This window comes from Balaenoptera physalus, assembly GCF_965194825.1.
Source record: "Balaenoptera physalus genome assembly, chromosome: X".
NCBI lineage: Eukaryota > Metazoa > Chordata > Mammalia > Artiodactyla > Balaenopteridae > Balaenoptera > Balaenoptera physalus.
In genome coordinates, this window is record NC_138903.1 from 118,677,547 (window position 1) to 118,698,251 (window position 20,705).

General features: G+C 47.4%; 1 protein-coding gene across 7 annotated transcripts in view; it reads left to right on the plus strand.

The window, feature by feature from the left end:
• The first annotated feature begins 1,042 nt into the window (after positions 1 to 1,042).
• VGLL1 (vestigial like family member 1) overlaps positions 1,043 to 20,705 on the plus strand; it is a 71,587-nt gene continuing 51,924 nt past the window's right edge. The window contains exons 1-3 of one of the 7 annotated variants that reach the window (XM_082445425.1): positions 1,043 to 2,463; positions 7,071 to 7,289; positions 18,803 to 19,222. In XM_082445425.1, coding sequence (XP_082301551.1) covers positions 7,088 to 7,289; positions 18,803 to 19,222 — 622 coding nt within the window. In that variant the 5' untranslated portion in view covers positions 1,043 to 2,463; positions 7,071 to 7,087. The other 6 variants (XM_082445426.1, XM_082445424.1, XM_082445420.1 and 3 more) reach the window with 6 other exon arrangements.

A 20,705-nucleotide genomic window follows, 5' to 3' on the forward strand; every position in this document is an offset into this window, starting at 1 on the left:
GGTGCAGGTTCAACCCCTGGTTGAGGAGCTAAGATTGTGCAAGCCGTGGGATATATAAAATATAAATGAAAAAAGAAAACAAATGCATACCTGATTATGTCACTTCCCACTCCCTCCCCTTCCCCACTCTCCTCAACACACATCTCCATAAAACCTTTAAATAGCTTCCTCTTCTTCTGCTGCTTAGGAAAGAGACAAAATTCTTCAATAGGGCCTGCAAAGCCCTTCTTGCTCTGGCCCCTGCTTACCTTTCCAGCTCACCTTGCACCACGCTCTCTCTCCCACTGTCTCCATTCCTTTTCCCTATGACTCATATTTCCCAGGCCCTTCCCGCCATAGGGCTGCTGCACATGCTGTTTCCTCTCCTTGGACCAGTCATCCCTCCCCTCTTTGCATGGTTAACTCCTTCTCAACCTCTTGGATCTCAGCTGGAGCATTATTTGCACAAGGAAGACAACCCTACCTTTGCTGATGAAGTCAGGGTTCCTTATCACAGGCTCTCCTGCACCAGATATTGATTCATTACCATTGTGGTTGTCTATTTGTGTCAATACCTGAATAATTTCTCTCCCTCCACTACTCATTCATTCACTCAACAAATATTTACTGAGCCCCTACTATATACCAGGCATGATTTTAGAAGGGGCAACCAACTGTAAACAAATAAATATGCAATATGACGTCCAGAGGTGAAAAGTGCTGTGAAGAAATAGGACGTGGGGTAAGAGGACAGAGAGTGGGAGACGCTGCTGACGTGGATAGGATGATGAAGGAAGGCTTCTCGGAAGAAGTGACTGAGCCCAGGTTTAAATGAAGGGGAGGGCAAGTCAGGAGGGTGTCAGGGGGGTGGGCATCCCGGGGAGAGAAAACAGTCAGTGTGAAGACAGCAGGGTGTTTAACCTGTTCAAGGACCAGTCAGGAGTGAGTGGGGCTGGAGTGGAGCGAAGGGGTCGGTGGTAAGAGATGAGGACAGACAGCAAGGTGGGGGGTGGGGGTGGGGGCGGGTCACGGGCAAGGAACAAACACCACTGGAAGATTTTCAACAAGGAGTGACAGGATTCGATGCATGTCCTCAAACGATCACTCTGGCTGTCTTGGGGTGAAGGATTAGAAAGGGCGAAGGGTGGGAGTACTGAGTCAGTTAGAAGGCTGTGGTCCCGGGGAGAAATGATGGGGGTTTGGACGAAGGTGAGCAAGGTGGAGGTGGCGAGAAAGGATGGAAACCATCAACAGGTTTCCTTCTCACTTAGAGGAAAAGCCCACAGCCTAAGCGTGGCCGGAGAGGCTGTCTGTGCTGTGACCCCATCTCTCCTCCCTCCGCCTCTCCAGCCGTGCTGGCCACCTCGTCCTTCTGTGAACAAGCCAGGTGTGAACCCGCCTTTTGTATTAGATGTTCCCTCAGATATCAGGAAAGCAGGTATCAACATGGTTTCCCCCCCCCCCCCCCGGGGTTCTGATCAAACGTCACCTTATCAGAAAATTCTTTCATGACCGCCTTGGATAAATGAGACACTTCCTATTCCCTGTCTCTGCTTCATTTTCCTGATTAATTTCTCCTTGTAGTACTTACTGCCATCTGACAAGTCCATATAACGTACAAACATAAAACGTGTGTGTATTTATTCCAGGAAGGCAGGGATTTGGTCTGTTTTGTTCACTATGGAACAGAACTCCCAGAATAGTGCCTGGCATATAATAGGTGTTTAATAAATATCTGTTAAATTAATATGATTGAAACAGAGAATGGGAGAAAAAAGAACGGCTCCAGGCTTTCGGGTCTGAATGATGGTGCCACTTACTGAGGTACTATTGAAGATTTTTCAGAACGAGGACTGGGACTCCTTTGCTCCAAACCTGCAGCTGGAGTCCTGAACTGCTTCATCTCTTGCCAGTTTGGAGAAGTCCTCAATCTCTCTGGGCCCATGGAAGCCTGAGAAAGTCCAGAATCCTAGGGGGCTGGGCTCCGCTTCTCTTCCCAAGGGGAGAGAGGAAGAAACTAGAGATCAGCCAAACTTTCTCTCGGTTCCAGAGAGTGAAAGTCACATCACTTGGATCCCAGCCCCACCACTGAGGCTTCAGACATTACTACTCTGTGTGTGGTTTCCGGGCAAACAATTGGCCGCCCACTTTAAGAGACAATATCGCTAAGTGCTTTTTTTTTAATGCAAAAAGAAAGAAATAAAAAAAAAGAACTACCTATTTTCCTCATTCCTGCAGGTGCCCAACCCGATTGACTTGTTGGAGTACATTTTCTGCATTCTTAATAGATAGCTAGCAGGAAATGCCTCGTTTAGGCTCTGCTAGAGGGGTAGAAAGTAGCAAGGGGAGGGCACAAGATCGCCAGGCCCTGCTCGGGCCAGCACTGAGCTGCTCTAAAACGAGCCAGGCGGCTCCGGCCATCAAAAGGTACGTTTGCCCGGCCATAGCATCTTCCTGTGTCTCCGCCGATGGTCGAGAATTAAGGTAAGAGAAGGTGGGGACTTTAGGGGAGGCAGGAGGGATGGGAATTCAACTGGGAAGGAATCGGGGCTGCGGGCGGGGTGGTGGTGGAGGGCATCACATGCTTTGTTCAGTGAGATACAGTCCGGTCCCTTTGGGGTTTTTGTTCCAAGTGATCACCTCTTTGACTCCCCATCCCACCGCCGTGGTGCTGGGTACCATTTCGCAGAAGGGTGGTAAGCACGTCAAGGTAGGCAGCCTGGAAGAAGTCAGGTCAAACCGTTCCTCTTGGATTCCATGTTAAAATATTTGTGCAGAAGACCGGGCAAGTATTTTGATGCCTACTTGGTGTCTTGATATTTTGTGCGTTGGGGAAACTGCAAGTTACAGTGGACTTTTGTAGTTCTGCTGTTAGAATGGCACAGCTGGCAAAGCTTGGCCAAAGCCGAGGGTTTTGTCAGCAAGAGACTTTCGCTACAAAGCCAGGCGTTGATACAGAAACATCTTGGCTAGGAAAGTCCCACCCTTTCTTCTGCCTCGTTGACCTCCCCTTAGTTCCAGCTTTGCGGCCCCCCTTCTCCTAAGTCAGACCCACCCCACCAATTCACTCCCGAATAAAGAAGAGAGCCCTCAAGGAGGCTTCGTGTGGGGATGAAAGAAGTAAACCAGATAACAGTTCTCAGAATTTGAATAGCCCGCAAATACAGATCCTCTCCCCTGAGGTCTGAGTACAGTCCGGAGAACTGCTTGTCAGCTGGATCCAGAGACGTAACCCAGGGCTTTCCTTTCGAGTATGTGTCATGTGTTTGGTGAGGAAAAGAGAGGGGCACGGCTAGGTCTTGGGGTTTATTCAGGATCAGCAGTTGTGTAAGGTCTGAGCCCCCCGGGTGAGGGGGCTGAGATGGTGCTCTGACCTGCTCTATCGCTACGGAGCTAGCCTGTGGTCTCTGGCCACGGGGGCTGGGAGCGTGCTTCACCGCCTGATGTCCCAAGGGTCCGGCCGGCTCTTTTCGTGGCTTCAGGGAGACTTAGCAAAGAGAGGTGGCAGGCTGGGTCAAGCCTGAGCTAGAGAAGTGGCCACTGATGAGAGGGTAAGAGGGCAAAACCCACAAAGGCACCAAGCGGCCCTTGCGGTACAGGCTTCCAGAAGATGTGTGCGAGAGCGCACGGGCCGCCTGCCTGCATGCCTGACGGGGAGCCAGAGAGCTGGGTTAGGGTCCTGGCGCGAGTCCCGTGCAGGGGAACGGACGGTTAGCCCCACCAGGTAGTTAGAAAGGGATGGTGAGAAAAGGCCAGACACTGAAGTCAGGGAGACCTGAGTTCAAACCCCAGCTTTGCCACCACCAAGCTGCGTGGCCTGGGCCCTCGATCTCCCTTCTCTAAGCCTGAATTTGCTCATCTGTAAAATGGGGACAAGAATACCTTCTTTGAAGGTTGTAAAGATTAGAGAAAGTATATCTGTAGCTTCCGACACAGAGTAGGTCTTCTGTAAACTGCCGCTTTAGAAGAAGGGCTGCATCCACATTTATCATTACTTCGTCATTCATAACACTGTCGCTTTATTTATTTATTTGATTTGCTATTTTTTGGAAATATATTTGACATATAACATTCTGTAGATTTAAGGTGTACAACATGCTAATGTGATAAATTTATATATTGTCATATGATTGCCATCGTAGCTATAATTAGCACCTCTATCATGATGCATAATTATCCTTTCTTTCTAGTGGTTGAAATAATTAAGTTCTAATCTCTTAGAAAGTTTGATAATTATAATACAATATTGTTGTCTACTTTCACTGCACTGTGCAGTAGAGCTCTAGGGCTTATTCACTACTCATGGCATGTTTGTTTCCTTAAACAACATCGGTCCTGCCCCCCATCCCTGGGAACGACCATTTTATTCTCTATTTTTACAAGTTTGCCTCTTGAAAATTCCACATATAAGTGAGATCATACAGTACTTGTCTTTGACTTACCGCATAACGTGCCCAAGGATTACACCTTTGCTTTATTTCTACAAGTCCAAGTATCTGACGATAATATGTGCTTTTTCACTGAGGAATAATTTGCCTTCAGTGAAATGCACAGATCTTAAGTGTACAGTTTGATGAGTTTTGACAAATGTCTACATCCACGTGTAACCTTCACCCTCTTCAGGATGTAAGACATTTCCAACACTCCTACGAGTTCCCTCTCACCCTTTTCGAAGCCCCACCCCACAGGCGACCGTTGTTCTGACTTTTATCACCATAGATTATTTGTGCCTGTTTCATGTAAGTGGAATCATACAATATGTGGTCTTTTGTGTCTGGCTTTTTTCACTCAGCTTAATGTTTTGGTGATTCATCCATGCTGTTGGGTGGATCGGTAGTCTGTGCCTTTTTATGGCTGACGAACATTCCATTGTATGAAAGTGTCGCAGCTAGTTTATTTATTCTCCTGGTGATGGACATTTGTGTTGTTTCCACTTTTTGGCTGTTATAAATAAAGCCGCTGAGAACATGTAAAAGTCTTTGTGCAGATATCTGTTTTCATTTCTCTTGGTTATATGTGCCTAGAAGTGGGATTGCTGGGTCATATGGTAAGTGTGCGTTTAACTTTAGAAGAAACCGCCAGTTTTTCAAAGTGGTTGTTCCCACGTATTTTGAAATAAGGATACAGTGGATTCATTTTTCAGGTAGTACCTGTGATGCTTACTTAGCATGGTTGTCACCCGGGGGAAACAGATTGACGTGCTCAATCAGAGGCTTCTGGAGAACAGAATCCAGCTGTGACTGAGGCTAGGATTCCGAAAGGAGAACTTTTAAGCAAGGGTCCTCTGCTCACTGCCAGATTCCCTCCTAATGTTTCATCATAATCTGTTGGCACTTCTGGCAGGACCATAAAAGAACAGGCTGCGGAATTCATACACCCCAACCTCTTCCTTTTACCCTAGAGGAATCTGAAGCCCAGAGAGGCCCTGTGATTGCCCCCAAAGGCACACACCCAGCCAAGGGCGAGCCCAGGTCCTCTGACCTCTAACTGGTGTGATTTCCTTGTACTGCGCTTTCACTGCACGAAATGGCATTTCATCACTCAGCCCATTGTTTACTTAGTGTTAGGTGCTAGAGATAAAGAAATGAATAAGAAACGGCCCCCATCCTCGAGGATCTCAGAGACTAGAGAGGGAGAAGAGCTATTAAACTCTAGTCATTTGCATTATATGCATCAGAATGAATAGATTCAAGGTGTCTTTAGCCAGAGCACAGGGCAAGTCAGATTGGATGGCCAGAGGTGACGAAGCACCCAGACTGGTTACTTCCCTGGTAAAGGAAGGCCACGGCCTGTCTCCAGTGCCCACTGTGTGCCTGTCCCCGCCTGGGTGCAAAAGGACAGCCTCTGCCCTCAAGGAGCTCACAGGTAGAATCCAATGATGGAGGCCAAGTTTAAGGCAATTTAGCCAACGGCTGTTGAGCATTTGCTCAATATTAAGCTAGACAGCAGGCACCGTTCTAGGCACAGAGGAAGCGTGGTGAACAGAGCGCTTTTCCCCAATGTCGCCACAAAATATTAGTGTGAAAAGTGTTCTCTGCATTTGCTTCAGAGTATATCTGTCTGGGAGTTCCCTGGTGGCCTAGTGGCTAGGATTCCGGGCTTTCACTGCCGTGGCCCGGGTTCAATCCTTGATTGGGGAACTGAGATCCTGCAAGCCATGCGGCGCAACCAAAAAAAAAAAAAAAAAAAAGAATATGGGATTCAAAGTCAATTGGACCTGGATTTAAAGCTCTGACATTTTCTAAATGACTCTGGGCCGAGTATATCTGTCTGGAGGCCTCAGAACTGGTGTTGTTTGTAATTGCTAGTTTCTAAGATGGGGTGGGGGTGGGTGCAGGACCCCATCGAACACAGATTATGGCTTCAGGGGGGAGGGAGAATTTGATGTGTTTGATGCTCCTGCATGGAAGTCGCCAAGGTGGAAAGCAGTGCTTATTAGGGAACCTGAAATTGTCCGTACCCACTGGATTGCTTAGCCAAGCTCTACTGGGGTACTCGTGCCCTTGTTCAGGGGGATCTACATGTGGTTTTCGGGGGAGGCAGGCACTTCCCCAGAAGGCAAGTTACTCCACTCTTTGGCCTCAGTGTCCCCTCCCTCCCCCTCCTCCCTCCCTCCCTCTTTCTTTCTTTCCTTCCTTCTTTCCTTCTTCCTTTCTTTCTTTCTTTCTTTCTTTCTTTCTTTCTTTCTTTCTTTCTTTCTTTTTCTTTCTTTCTTTCTTTCTTTTCTTTCTTTCTTTCTTTTTCTTTCTCTTTCTTTCTTTTCTTTCTTTCTTCCTTTCTTTCTTTCTTTCTCTTCCTTCCTTCCTTCCTCCCTCCCTCTCTCTCTCTCTTTCTTTTTCACTTCCTGATGCTCTTCTAATCATGCTCCCGGACAATCTTTTTCATTTGTAAGAGAGGATCCCTTCAGGACTTGGTAGAGCTCTGTCTTGTTTCCTGAACACTACTCAGCAGCTGTGCAGCTCCCCAGGGCCCCAGTGAGAGAGCCTGAACCTTAGGAGCAAACTGCTCGCCCTCAAGGATGCTGCTTCTCCAAACTACAGCCAAGCCGCTTGGAAAAAGAGTGCCAGTGACATGTTGCGTTTGCTCCGCAGCTCTCCCCTGTGTCACGATGGAAGAAGTGAGGAAGACCGCTGTCCAGATGCAGAGCCCTATCAAGACTGAATGGAATTCCCGCTGTGTCCTTTTCACCTATTTCCAAGGGGACATTAGCAGCGTAGTGGACGAACACTTCTCCAGAGCTCTGGGCAATGTCAAGAGCCCCCAGGGACTCAGCCCTTCCAGCCGGAGCGGAGATGTGATCCTGAGGAATGGTGAGCATGTCGGGAGGGTGGGGCTGGAATTACCTATCGGGCTATCACGGAAAGACCAGTTCTGATGCCCTCGATGCTCTTAGACGTGTGTATATTTGCTGAAGGCACGTCACACTGCCTAGTGAGAAGTCACACCTTTTTCTCAGAAGTTTCACATGAAAATGGACACTGTTTAGGGATTTCCCTGGCGGTCCAGTGGTTACGACTCTGTGCTTCCACTGCAGGGGACACGGGTTCCATCCCTGGTCGGGGAACTAAGATCCCTGCAAGCCGTGTGGCACGGCCAAAAAAAAAACAAGGACACTTTAATCAAATTGATATACCTATTTCCTTATGTCCTCAATTGTGTTAAATGCTGAGCTCACTACTCAGTATACAATAAGAGCGCCACAACTGTTCATTATTAGCACCATTATCTGCACTATTATTATTATTATTACTACTACTTTTGTATGACAGGTCAGGAGCACCAAAGGACTTGTGATAAGAGCATGCGTGTCCCCCACATGTACACCCAGCATCCTCTCAATTAATAGTGGGTGCTCTGGGGAGCAGGGGCAGGGCCAGAGGGAGGCAAATGAACTGTGTGGCAGCATCCCTCTCCCCACCCTTAACAGCATCAGGGGTGTCTATTGCACAAGCTATTGGGTAATTTTTTTTTAATAATAAGCATTCTCTCTTCTCAAAACACATTTCAAGACAGCTATGTCAAGAGGTGCCGCGCTCACGCGCTGAATGCCCTGCTCACATTGGAGGATGGACCTGCCTCCAAGTGGGACCTCTGCTTTCAGACGCCAACGCTCTGGCTGGCCAGACTCTTTCGGTCTGGACAGGGAGTGGGTGTATTAGCCGATATAGCTTTTCAGAATTTGCTTCTCTCCTAGAAATAACTTTTCCGGTCAGGTGACATGATTTTCTCAGAGACTCTTGGGACTTCAGGAAACATGTGGAAGGGGGTGTAGCAGCAGCACGTACTAAAGGAAACAATGGGCACCAGGGCCTGGGTGGAGAGCAGGGAGGTGTGCTGTCTAACGCTGTGCTGAGTACTTTAGAGCACCAGCAGGAATGGCTGCTCTTGAGTCGTTTGGGGAATTGACATGTGGTAAGTGGGATTCAGAGGATCTAACTGGCTCCTGGGAAGGGTCAAGACCCCAGACTCTTCATGCCTAGACAAGTCTGCCCACTTTGGCTATCTGACTCTGGGTTAGTTCTGAACACTTTGGCTTGGATATATTACAATCCCTTCTTTGTCAGCACCAGCAATTCGTAGTCCCTCACTTCTTCTATCCTGCTTGCCTTGTAAACCCAACCTGAGATAAAACCAACTCTTGGCTTATCGTCACATTTCTTTGCTTCATTTTGCAGCAAGACTCATAACTGGTGTCCATGGACTCTCCGTCCTCTTCCTCTCCTCTTCTGCTCTCTGGAATCCACTCCACTCTGTTTTTCATCCTCATCACTCCTTGAAACCACTCTTATCCGGGCTAGCCGGGGACCTCCACTTTCCAAAGCCAAACGGTCCTTCTCTGTCCCCATCTTAGCTGAGCCATCAGCAACGTTTGCTGCAGTCGATCGCCCTCTCCTCTTGCAAATACCTCCTTCACTTGGATCCCATAATGTGACACTCTCATGCTTTTCCTCCTGGCTTCCTGGTAACCCTCCTTCTCTGTCTGCTTTGCTGGATGTCCTCTCCTCTTCAACGCTTCAACTCCTAAACATTTGAGGGCCCCAGAACTCCGATCTCAGACAATTTCTCTCTCTACACTCACTCCCTAGGGGATCTCTTCCAGTCTCTTGGTGTTAAATACCATCTATATAAATACCGTCTATGTGCTGATCAATCCCAAATGCGTGTCTCTAGCCCAGACTGGATTTCAGACCTATCTACACAGCTGTCTACTTGATACCTTCACTTCACATAGCTAATAGGAATCTCAAACCAAACAGGTCCCAAGCTGAACTCTTAGTCTCCCCGTCACCCTGCTCCGTCCATAAGTGGCAGCTGCATCCTTCCAATTAATTGGAGTCATATTTAACTGCTCTCTTTATCTCATATCCTACATCCAATCCTTCGAACAATTCTGTAAGTTCTACCTTCAAAATATATCCGAACTCTGACCACGTCTCCTCACCTCCACTGCTCTCCCCTTGGTCTGAGAAACCATCTCCACACCCCCGTCCCGGAATTTTGCAGTAGCCTTCTCATCGGTCTCCCTGCTTCTGCCCTTGCCCCGCTTCAGTCTATACCATTAAACTGAAAGTCGTACCATATGACTTTTCTGTTTGAAAGCCTCCAGTAGCTTCTCATCTCACTTGGAATCCAATCCAAGGTCTTTAATGGGGACCTCCCTGGCCTGGGCCCCTGTCATCTTTCTGATCTAATATCTTACCACTTCCCACCTCCCTCACTCCAGTGTAGCCTCCTTTCTCTTTGTAGAACGTGACAAGTACAGTCCTGCCTCAGGCCCTTTGCACGTCCTCTCCCCTCTTCCTGAAATGCTCTTTCCCCAGATAACTGCATGACTTCCCCTTTCTTCCTTCAAGTCTCCATGGGAATGTCATCTTTTCAGACAGGCCTTCCCTGAACAATCTATTTCAAAAATAGAAGTCCCCACCCTGTCACTCTCTGTCTTACCCTGTTTTATTTCTCTTAGCATTTGTCACCATGTGGCATATTATATATTTATGTGTTTCTTAGCTTTTCCTACCCCCTAGACTCTGAATTCTGTGGCAGCAGGGACTCAATCCGTTAACTGATGTTTTCCAAGTACCCACCCTAATGTCTGACACGTGGAAGGTGCTCAATAAATATTTCGTGAATGAATGAAATTGTGATTTGTAGAGCTCTTTTTTTTAAAAATAAATTTATTTATTTATGGCTGCATCAGGTCTTCGTTGTGGTGCGCGGGCTTCTCATGGTGGTGGCTTCTCTTGTTGCGGAGCATGGGCCGTAGGTGCGTGGGCTTCAGTAGTTGTGGCGTGCGGGCTCAGTAGTTGTGGCTCACGGACTCTATATAGCGCAGGCTCGGTAGTTGTGGTGCACGGGCTTAGTTGCTCCGCAGCATGTGGGATCTTCCCGGACCAGGGCTCGAACCCGTGTCCCCTGCATTGGCAGGTGGATTCTTAACCACTGCGCCACCAGGGAAGTCCCCTGAAATTGTGACTTGGATCACAAGGTGTTGATTCTGTCAATGATGGAGTCACTGTAGAGAGGGATTCATTTGGTGTATGGCTTTAGAACCAGGCAGCCTGAGGCGGGACCTGCTTCGCCATTGATTAGCCATGTGATCTCAGGGCACAGCACTTCATCCTTCTGGGGCCTCCATTCCCTCATCTGTAAAACTGAGTATTATTGAACTAGAGAAGGAATCAATGAGATAACGCATGTCAAGGGGCACATAGTAAATGTCACGTAGGTGGTAGTTACTTTTGCGGTGGTGGTGTGAAGGCTTGACACATGTTTTTGAATGGCTGCAGCGGGTACGAGGGCCCACCTTCAGAACATCAGGATCAAAGCAGCAGGCCCGTCCCGTCAGCCCCCACGTTGTCCAGAGGCTTCTGCTGGCTGGCTGCTGCCCTGTTTCTTATGCCTTCTGACTTCGCTCTGCATTCTGTGAAGCCCCTGCCCGCCAAGGGAACTTGGACATGGCCTTGTATCTTGCCCAAGCCAGCCTTCCCAGGCCACACAGAGAGGCGGCTTTCTTCTCCACCTACCTTCTGGGTTGTTGCGTTTTCCGTGTGAGAGTCTCACAGATCCCGGGACTGTGAAGATGCGTCTCCCTCGCAGCGCGTGGTAGGGGCTAGGCCGATGTTTGTCCGTCCGGCTGCTTGAACAAATGAAGGAGAAAGCCCGTCTTCCTCAAGGCCTCTCTTATCGCAGTTAGGAGTCAAGTTTCTCATAAGCTCTGCTGCCCCCGGGGAGGGTCCCCTGAAAGAAGGCGGGTCCCCAGTTGTTCTCACTGGAAGTGTTACATGACATGCACGTAGCTTCGAAAATAGTGGGAAATCCATAAAGTGGTCCTTCATTACTGACCCTTAGCATCCTCTCAGCCTCTGCAGGCCAGCCCCAGGCTGCCTGGCCCTAGTGAGGCCCCAGCTAAGCCACACCGAGAACAGGCTTCCATTCATGGGCTCCCATGGCGGGCTCACCCACATTCTAAGGGCGCTCTGTCAGGCCAAATACGCAAAGCCCAAACACTGAGGCCCGTATGGCTGGGAAATGCCGTTGAATTTCCTGGCTGCTTTTCTCAAATCAAAGTTATGTTTTTATTTACTTAGGTATAATTTATACTGGCCCTACTTGTAGAAAAGAAAACACAAGCTGAAAGTATCTTTGAATTATCTCCCTTTAAAAAGAAGGACGTTGGGTATTTCAGAGTAGGTAACTCGAGAAGCTTCAGAAGTTACTATTTCTGGGGTCACGGTTCTGGTACACTACCACCCTGTATTCTTCCTGTCCCAGCCTCAAGCCCAGCCCTAGGCCTGGCAACATGCTCAAGGGCTGCTGAGAAGGTATACGTACAACCTGAGCCCTCAGAGGTCTTTTATAGCCAGTCTCCTTCTCTTGTCCCCTCCAGAATCCAGTCGGGGTGGGGAAGAAACACTGGATTTCTTCCTTCCTTCCTTCCTTCCTTCCTCTCTTTCTTTCTTTCTATTTTATTTAAAAAAAAATTTTTTTTAATTGAAGTATAGTTGATTTACAATGTTGTATCAGTTTGAGGTATACAGCAAAGTGATTCAGTTATACATATATATGGATCTATTGTTTTTCAGATTCTTTTCCCTTATAGATTCTTACAAGATATTGAATATAGTTCATAGAGTTCCCTGTGCTATACAGTGGGACCTTGTTGTTTATCTGTTTTATATATGGAAGTGTGTATCTGTTAATCCCAAACTCCTAATTTGTCCCTCCCTCCCCTTTCCCCTTTGGTAACCATAAGTTTGTTTTCTAAGTCTGTAAGTCTGTTTCCATTTTGTAAATAAGTTCATTTGTATCATTTTTTAGATTCTACACATAAGTGATATCATATGATATTTGTTTTTCTCTGTCTGACTTCACTTAGTATGATAATCTCTAGGTCCATCCATGTTGCTGCAAATGGCATTATTTCGTTCTTTTTTATGGCCGAGTAATATTCCATTTGTGTGTGTGTGTGTGTGTGTGTGTGTGTGTGTGTGTGTATCTCATCTTCTTTATCCATTCCTCTGTCGATGGACATTTAGGTTGCTTCCATGTCTTGGGTTTCTGTTTTCGTGTGAATATCTATGTGAGGTACAGTCATGCTCGTTGTTTATGGCCCCTGTGAACCCTGATGACTTCGTGTCTTCCTTTCCAATGAGGGAGAGGACTCTGCACTAACTTAACAGGAAGGCACGCTGGGTGCCGGGTGCTGTGCTGTAACTGCGTTCACTTCAGTCCTTAAAATCCACTACAGTTGATAAGGGTCAAAGCTGGGCAAACAGAATCTATGGTGTTAGGAGACAGGAGAGGGGTTACATTTGGAGGGGTTTAGTGACGGGAAAGGGGGCTGAGGGGGCTTCTGGAGTGACCGTCATATTCTGTTCCTTGATCTGGGTGATCATCACCCAGTTTGTGAAAACATTTTCCCCCCAGCTGCACACTTATACTTGTGCGTTTTCCTACATGCGTGCTGTACTTCACAAAACCACTTTACAATGGGTATTAATAGCCTCACTTTACAGAGGAGGAAACTGCAGCCCGGAGAGGGTACGTGATGGGATGGGTCACACAGCCCAGTGAGTGATAAAGAATGAAGCCCAGGTCAGTCAGACTCCAGAATCAGTCTCTTTTTTTTTGTTTGTTTGTTTTCAGAATCAGTCTCTTGACTATTCCACTATGTTGCCTTTGTAGACCCTGACAACACCCCAGCCAGAGAGTTAATGCCTATTAGGACTCTCACTAATAATGTTTATAATGACTAATATTTATTCAGCACTTCCTGTGTGCCAGACCCTTTGCTAGGGGCTGTCACGTGAATTATCTTACTGACTCTTCAGACCAACCTATTGGTTAATTCTCACCGTGCCCATTTTCCTGGTAAGGAAACTGAGGCTCAGAGAGGCAAATGACTTGTCCAAGATTCCACAGCTAGTAAGGGGCAGCTGTTCACAACCAGATCATTTGATTCTAGATACTGAGCTCTTAGCTACTTTCAAAATACTAGTACACTTTCTATGTTTAATCTCCTATTTTCAGTTGGGAAAGGGAACCTGGATAATCAGCAAAAGACTAGGTAACCCAGGCAGGAGGCCGTGAAGGAGGGGATGGGACTGAATAGGACCCACCTCCCCAAACTGGGTGCCCTGGAACAGGACTGTCCCCCATAAGCTGTCTCTCTGCCTCTGGTGTTATTTCAACCATCGGCTAATACAAAGAATATCCTCTTTGTTTCTGGGATGAATGAATCAGAGACAAGTGCCACCAGCCAAGATGGCAGAGAGGGGAGAGTCAGTGTGTGCACATCGGGCAGGTCAAAGTTGGGACCTTCGTGGGGCAGGATATGTGTGTGTGTTCAGAGGGATCTCGGCTTCAACTTCATCATAAAGCAGCATTTATATTAAAGGCGGAGACAGGGGAGAAAGAAGAAAGGAAGAAAAGATAGGTGGAAGGTAATCAGGCAATTATTTCACAGCTGTGACAGGTTCACTGAGTCAAGTGGGTTCATAAGTTTTTACTTAACTAAATTTTTCTAATCACAAAAATAATGTGTCAAGTTTTGAAGCTTTAGAAAACACAGAGAAGCATTCAGGACACAAAACCACATGTGCATCTATGCGCACATACTAAGTTTTACAACCTAACATCATTTTGCACATCATGGCTTGTAACTTGGTTTTTTAACCGACAATAAGCCATATGTATCTTTAGTGCCATTACATGTTCTACTACAACATCATTTTATGGCTCAAGAGTATCCTTTTTATAGATGTACCAAATCTATTAAAATTTTCAGATATTTAGATTGTTGCCAGTCCTTCACTATATGTAAATATCACATTGAAGATCCTTGTAGCTCAATTTTTGCAGGCATCATTGCTTATATTCTTAAAATAAATTGCTGTAAGTAGAATGACTGCATCAGAGTCCACTCAAATTTTAGGGTTTTGATAGCTACTGACAAATTGCTCCCAGAAATGTTATGCCCATCTGCCCCCCGTCCAGCCACGGGAGTGTGTGAAAGCGCAGGCTCGCTGCATTCTTGCAGTTATGGGAGACAGAACCGGTGAATGAAGTATGAGGCTGAGAATCAGCCAGCTCTATACCTGCTAGCTATGTGTGGCCTTAGGCGAGTTAGTTTAACCACTACTTTCTCATCTGGGTTCCTGTGAAGCTCACGGGAGATGCATCCAGAATGCTAGACAAAGAGCCTGGCCCATAGTAAGTGCTCTATAAACAAAAGCTCTTCTAGATTTACAGTTGTTCCTGCCCACCTCTGATGGATTATTTCTGGGAATGTACACACCAAGCCAAGGCTTGTGAAATCTCTTATAGCCAATACCTACTCCATCCTCCACGTCAGCCCTGAAGCGCTGCGGCTGCCACTGCTTCCCAGACTCCTTGGCTCTGTCCTTTCCTGCCCTCCCTTCTGTGGTGACTGAGGGCAAAGAGGCTCCTCAGGCCTCGTGCATTACCGTTTTGCTTTTTCCTGGTTGATTCTGTGGAGTGTTGCAGACCAGGAGAGAAACCTGTGAATGTGAGCCTCCTCTGCACTTCTAAACCAAAATAACACTAATAGTAACCGCAGCGACAGCTCTCACTTCTTGAGCGCCTACTAGGTCCCGGGCACCATGCCAGCCGCTTTACATGGATTGTCCATCGCACAACAGCCCCAAGAGGCTCCGAGACGGGAGGGGACATGCTCGGTGTCACACATATAGGAGGTGGCAGAGCTGGGATTGGACTCCCAGCCTGCCTGACCTCAAAGTCTGTGCTCTTAGACCCTCTGCGTGCTGCTCTCCTCCACAGAGAAGGATTTAGTGGGGACTGTGTGTGTGCATGTATGTGTGTGTGTGTGCCAGCATGCCTGTGCACGTGTGAGGGCACACATGTGGGTGTGCCTTCATTACAGTAATGTTTAGTCGGGGCCCACTCTGTGCCAGGCACTGTGCAAGTTCCTGAGTATGTGATGGTGAACAAAAGAGAAGGGATCTCAGTCCTCTTAAAGCTTACTGGCTAGTGGGGAAGACCAATAGTGAGGGAAGGAAGGCAGGAGGGAATCACAGGTTAGGCTTATGCCATGGAGCGGTAAGCAGGGCATAGTCACAGAGAGTAGCCGGCTAACACCCTGGACATTGGCAGTTCAGGGAGAGCCTCTCTGAGGGGGTGACATTGAAGTTGGTGTGTCCAGAAACTAGTCTGGAACAGGGAGACGGGGCCACCATGCAAGGGTAGAGTGGAGGGAGTGTCCTCTGGGGTGGAAGCAAACTCTGATGCCTGGAGGTGCTTTCTAGAAGGTTCTGGGGTTCTCAGAAGTGTCTATGGGTGGCATAGGTGGTGCCTCTGGGTTTGCTTAGGACGCCAGAGAAAAGCTCGCTATTTTCACCCTAAAAGGGCAGGGTGGGAAATGGAGACTTGCGCTCTCTGAACAGGACCTGGTCTTAGGACCAGAGGCCTCAGGAACGCTAGAGGCATGGATGGGACTAAGAGGCTGGGGCTAGATGCTCAGAGTTGGAGTAGAGGGGATGGAAGCCTTTTGTATTCCTACTGAAAGAAAAATCCAGCCTGGGGGGGAGGGGGAGGGGCAAAATAGGAGAAAGGGATTAAGAGGTACAAGCTACTAGGTACAAAATAAATAAGTTAGTTACAAGGATGTAATGTACAGCTCAGGGACTATAGTCAATATTTTATAGTAACTTTGTATGGAGTATAATCTCTAAAAATACACCTGAAACTAAAATAATATTGTAAGCCAATTATACTTTAAATTTTTTTAAATAAATTTATTTATTTATTTTTGGCTGCTTTGGGTCTTTGTTTCTGTGCGGGGGGCTTCCTCTAGTTGCGGTGAGCGGGGGCCGCTCTTTCATTGTGGTGCGCAGGCTTCTCATCGCGGTGGCTTCTCTTGTTGCGGAGCACGGGCTGTAGGCGTGCGGGCTTCAGTAGTTGTGGCACGTGGGCTCAGTAGTTGTGGCTCATGGGATTAGTTGCTCCACGGCATATGGAATCTTCCCGGACCAGGGCTTGAACCCGTGTCCCCTGCATTGGCAGGCGGATTCTTAACCACTGCACCACCAGGGAAGCCCTATACTTTAACTTAAAAAAAAAAGACTAAAGCCACATCCACTTTAAGACATCACAAGATATGAGGTGGTTAACATTTCATAAACACTGCCTAGTATCACCTTGAAGGGAAAAAAAAAAGAATGAGAAAAATCCAGCCTTCCCTAAGTGTCCCCAAAGAGTTCCTTGCCTGCTCTCCATTCATTAGTGTAGGCTGGGGTTTGAGAAGGCAGCAGAGTCTTCCCTGGGGCTCCCTCTCATCTCCCAAGTAACTAAGAGGGGGATCTTGGGTAAGGAAGTGTCACCAGGGCCACTTCTAGCAGTGGCAACCGGGAGCCACTCCAGCGGTCCCCAGGATAGATGGCCGTGGTTGCTGGAAGCTGTTTGCCCAAGCAGCCTGAGAAAGAGGCCCACCAAAATCTAGGGTCTCTGCTCCACGGGACACCGCACCCAAGCCTGCTCTGGCCAGGTGCTTTCCCCAGGCCACCCAAGGCCCACCATTGGGTTGCTGTGACTTCAGGATTGGGCCACATACTCCCAGCCAAACTGTGCTCCGGTGCACTCAGTGACCAAGTGTGACCTTGGCCAGAGGCACGCCACCCACTCCCCTTAACGTTTCACTCAGAGAATTCTGGAAGGGAAGCAGTTTTTAAAAATATTCAAAACGCGCTGGGGCCTTGCCTTCCACTTTTCAAGCGTTCAAAACCTAGGTCCTATGTATGAGATCTGTAAAGCCAGTTCAGATGGAAACTGCCCAGCTATCAGAGGCTACACATTGTTTCTCATTTGTGCTTAGGACATGCTGTACCCTCATTCAATATGAAGCACAAACAGTGATTAGCCTAAGTCAGCTTAATCACTCTGTTTGTGCTACACAGCGCCCTGAATTGCTACTAGCCCGCAGATATCAGTTTGCAAAAGTAACATCCCTCCCCAGGAACAAATCTTCATGTGTTTCCTTGCCCTTGGCTTCATTAAAAGTAGCCACCCGTCACCCATCTCTTGTGAACGATGGGAAAAGTTGGGCAGAGTATCTGTGCCGTGTAGATTAGGGCTTGTTTTGCTGCGGTGGTGGATGGGACACTCCAGTGTCACTGGGCAGACCTCTGAGACAAAATCCAGGCAAACTGAACATTCAGGAGCACTGCGAGAGGCGCAGGAGGAGGGGGAGGGGGCCAGACAGCCACACCCATGCGCCCCCTTCATTATCTTGGATAGACAAGAACCTCCAGGCTTTAAGCACCATCTGCCAGAGTTCGCTCTCTCCCTCCTCCCCCCCTGCCTGAGTGGGTGTTGAGAATGGGAAAAACAACCGTCCATGTCATGAGCTGCCCGAGACTCTTCGAGAACTCTGATTCAGCAGCTGTTAGAGGCACAATTTGAATAGGGTCTCTGAGACCAAAGGAGACTCCATCCCCACTAGCTTGTCCACAAGAACTTTGCAAGAAGAAACTGAGTCACTGCTTGACCTTGAGCATTTTGCTTTCGCAGGAAGAGGTTCGAGCAACCACTTCCCTACCCATCACTGATCTCTCCAGCTCGGATCCCTAGTTGGCTAATCTGCTTTGCTAACTTGGTCCAGTCTCTTAACATCCCCATGCCCCAGACCTCTCTTGAAAATGGGGTTTCAATCCCTAGAGTTGTGTGATGCAAGCAAGTGTTAAACCCTTTGTAAAGTTCTGTGGAGTCCTCCTATTCGGTGTATTCCAAACACCAGCTATAAAATAAAGCCAAACAACGGCAACAAACAAACACCAATCACCTTTAATCAAGTAATTCTACTTCTAGAAAAGTTTCCTTGAGGAGCTAGTTGGACGAGGGTACAAAGATGTATATATGAAGATGCTCATCCCAGTGTTGTTAATATAATTGAAAAAATGGAATAACCGAGCTGCCCAAGTACCACGTTTGTTAGTCATGTTACTGCCTTATGATGAGATACCTGCAGCCATTTCAAAAGCTGGTGTTGGCTCTATTCTTTGCTATGGGAGGATGTTTGCGATATTTTAATGATGCAAAAGTAACCTTAAAAACAATATGTGATGTGAAAACAATGCATACATGAATAGAAACAAATCTTAGAAAGAAGTACACCTAAAGGGAGACAATGGCAGTCTCTGGATACTATGCTTAGAGTGATTTTTTTTTTTTTTACCTTTTCTACATTTTTTTCACATTAAAAAATAGTATATATTAATCAGAAATAAATTAAGCTAATTCCATTTTGAAAACAATACATAAACCTGTCTTCTAAATCTTTCCTTCCCAGATAGTGACATGCCTCCAAATCAGTGGCGTTTCTCTTCTCAGTGGACAAAGCCACAGTCGGAAGTATCTTTTGCAAATGGTGCCGCCAGCTGCAGCCTGAGTGGATCTGGTCCCATGGCTATGGGTCAGTATCCAGTGTCCCTGACCGGGAGCCCTTCCATTCAGCCTGGCGAGCTGAGGCATTTCTCCTCCCCCGCCAGCTCCAGCTTCCCAGAGCCTGGCTACCATCATGCCTTTTCCACTGGGCACTTGGTTCCAGAGCCCCAGCCTGATGGGAAGTATGAGCCCCTCCTAAGTCTCCTCCAGCCAGAGAGATGCCTAACCCATCCTCAGGAATCTGCCTCGTGGGAGGATGGCTACTCTGCCCAGACGTCCGGAAGCATGGGATTGCTCTTCAACCTGCCTTCCGGCTCAGCCCACTGTAAGGAAATGCCTCCAAATACTTGGAGGATTGCCTCTGATCGGTTGTGGTTGCGAGTGAGTTGGCGTGAGATGAGATGTGAAGACTAATTGCTGCCTCTCCAGCTATGGGGCTTCTGAGGGACAGAATGTTTTGCTTAAGTTCCATCTGTCTTCACTAGGCTGCGTCGATAGTCACCGTTTAACGACTAAAGGGTTGCATAGATAGCCAGCCAGATGCACTTGGTTCAGAGTATTCACCCTGGTCTGCTGACTTGGACTTACCCTAGAAAAATGGGCTGCTGCCTAAAATCTTAAGGTCCTGCATTCACCTCACTGTGAACTGCCAAATAATCCATTTGTAAGACAGAACTCAGGGATATACCTACAGGCTCAAAACTCTATCCTCCAAACAGGTTGGCAACTTGCAATAATGCCAGACTCCTAGGCAAGAGCAAGGGCCATCTATACCAACGATCTGCTCCACACATTAAAATTCAGAGTGACTGTGGAGGCAGCCCCCTCGCTGCCTGGAGAGCGTCACGGTGCCTGACTGTCTGGGGCTTCTGCTCCCAGACCCACACCCCTCCACAAACGAAAGCATCCTTAAGGCTCATTCGCTATTTCATTTACTCACTCACCCCACAGATATTTAATCCTCTGGCTTTCGGTACCCTGGATGAATTTTCTTTTACAGCTCCCTGGTCCATACGTATCTGGTTCTAGTGTTCCATGCCTGAAAGAAATTGCTAGAAGCTGCTTTTACTTCCGAACTAAGTATATATATTACACAAAGGGCCTGTTCAGCCTAGCCCTACCTAAGTCAGGTGCTGTGTTCCATCCTAATGTCGAAAACCAATTTCCCATTAAAATACCACTCCATCATTCCCAGAGTTTGATTAGGAATGTACCTAAAGAGTAAATCATAAAAATGTCATGCTTGGGAAACCTATGAGAATTCCCACCCTAGTACTCTTTTTCAAAAATCTGCTCCTGCTGGATTCAGAGGGACAGATGAGGCCAACTGTGTATATATGCTTGTGCACACACACAGCAGAGCCCTGTCTCAACAGATGGTTAGAACACAGATGGCTCAAATCATCACCTCCCAAACATAACAAGCCCGTGCAGTTCAAATCCAATTCAGCAAAGATTTAGTGAGCATCTACTATATGCCAGGCACATCATGGCAAAGCCACCATGCAGGCATTATCCAATTCCCGAAAGTTCTAGACACATTCTCAAACAAATGTTGATCGCTAAAGTCTCGACTGCTACTGACTCTTCAGACTCCTACTAATGCAGGTATCTGTCGGATTAATTGGTGACCGATGGTCCAGGATCTGTTGAGGAAGTCAGTGACCCTTGATCAGAAACATGGCCTGTAAGATGGGAACAAAACCCAAAGGGCCTTCAAAACAGAAGCTTCTCTGTTTTTGTAGCAACTGATAAAATGTCAGGTGTCTATAAATTGAGGACCAGGAGATTTGGGGTCCCTGGGGGGG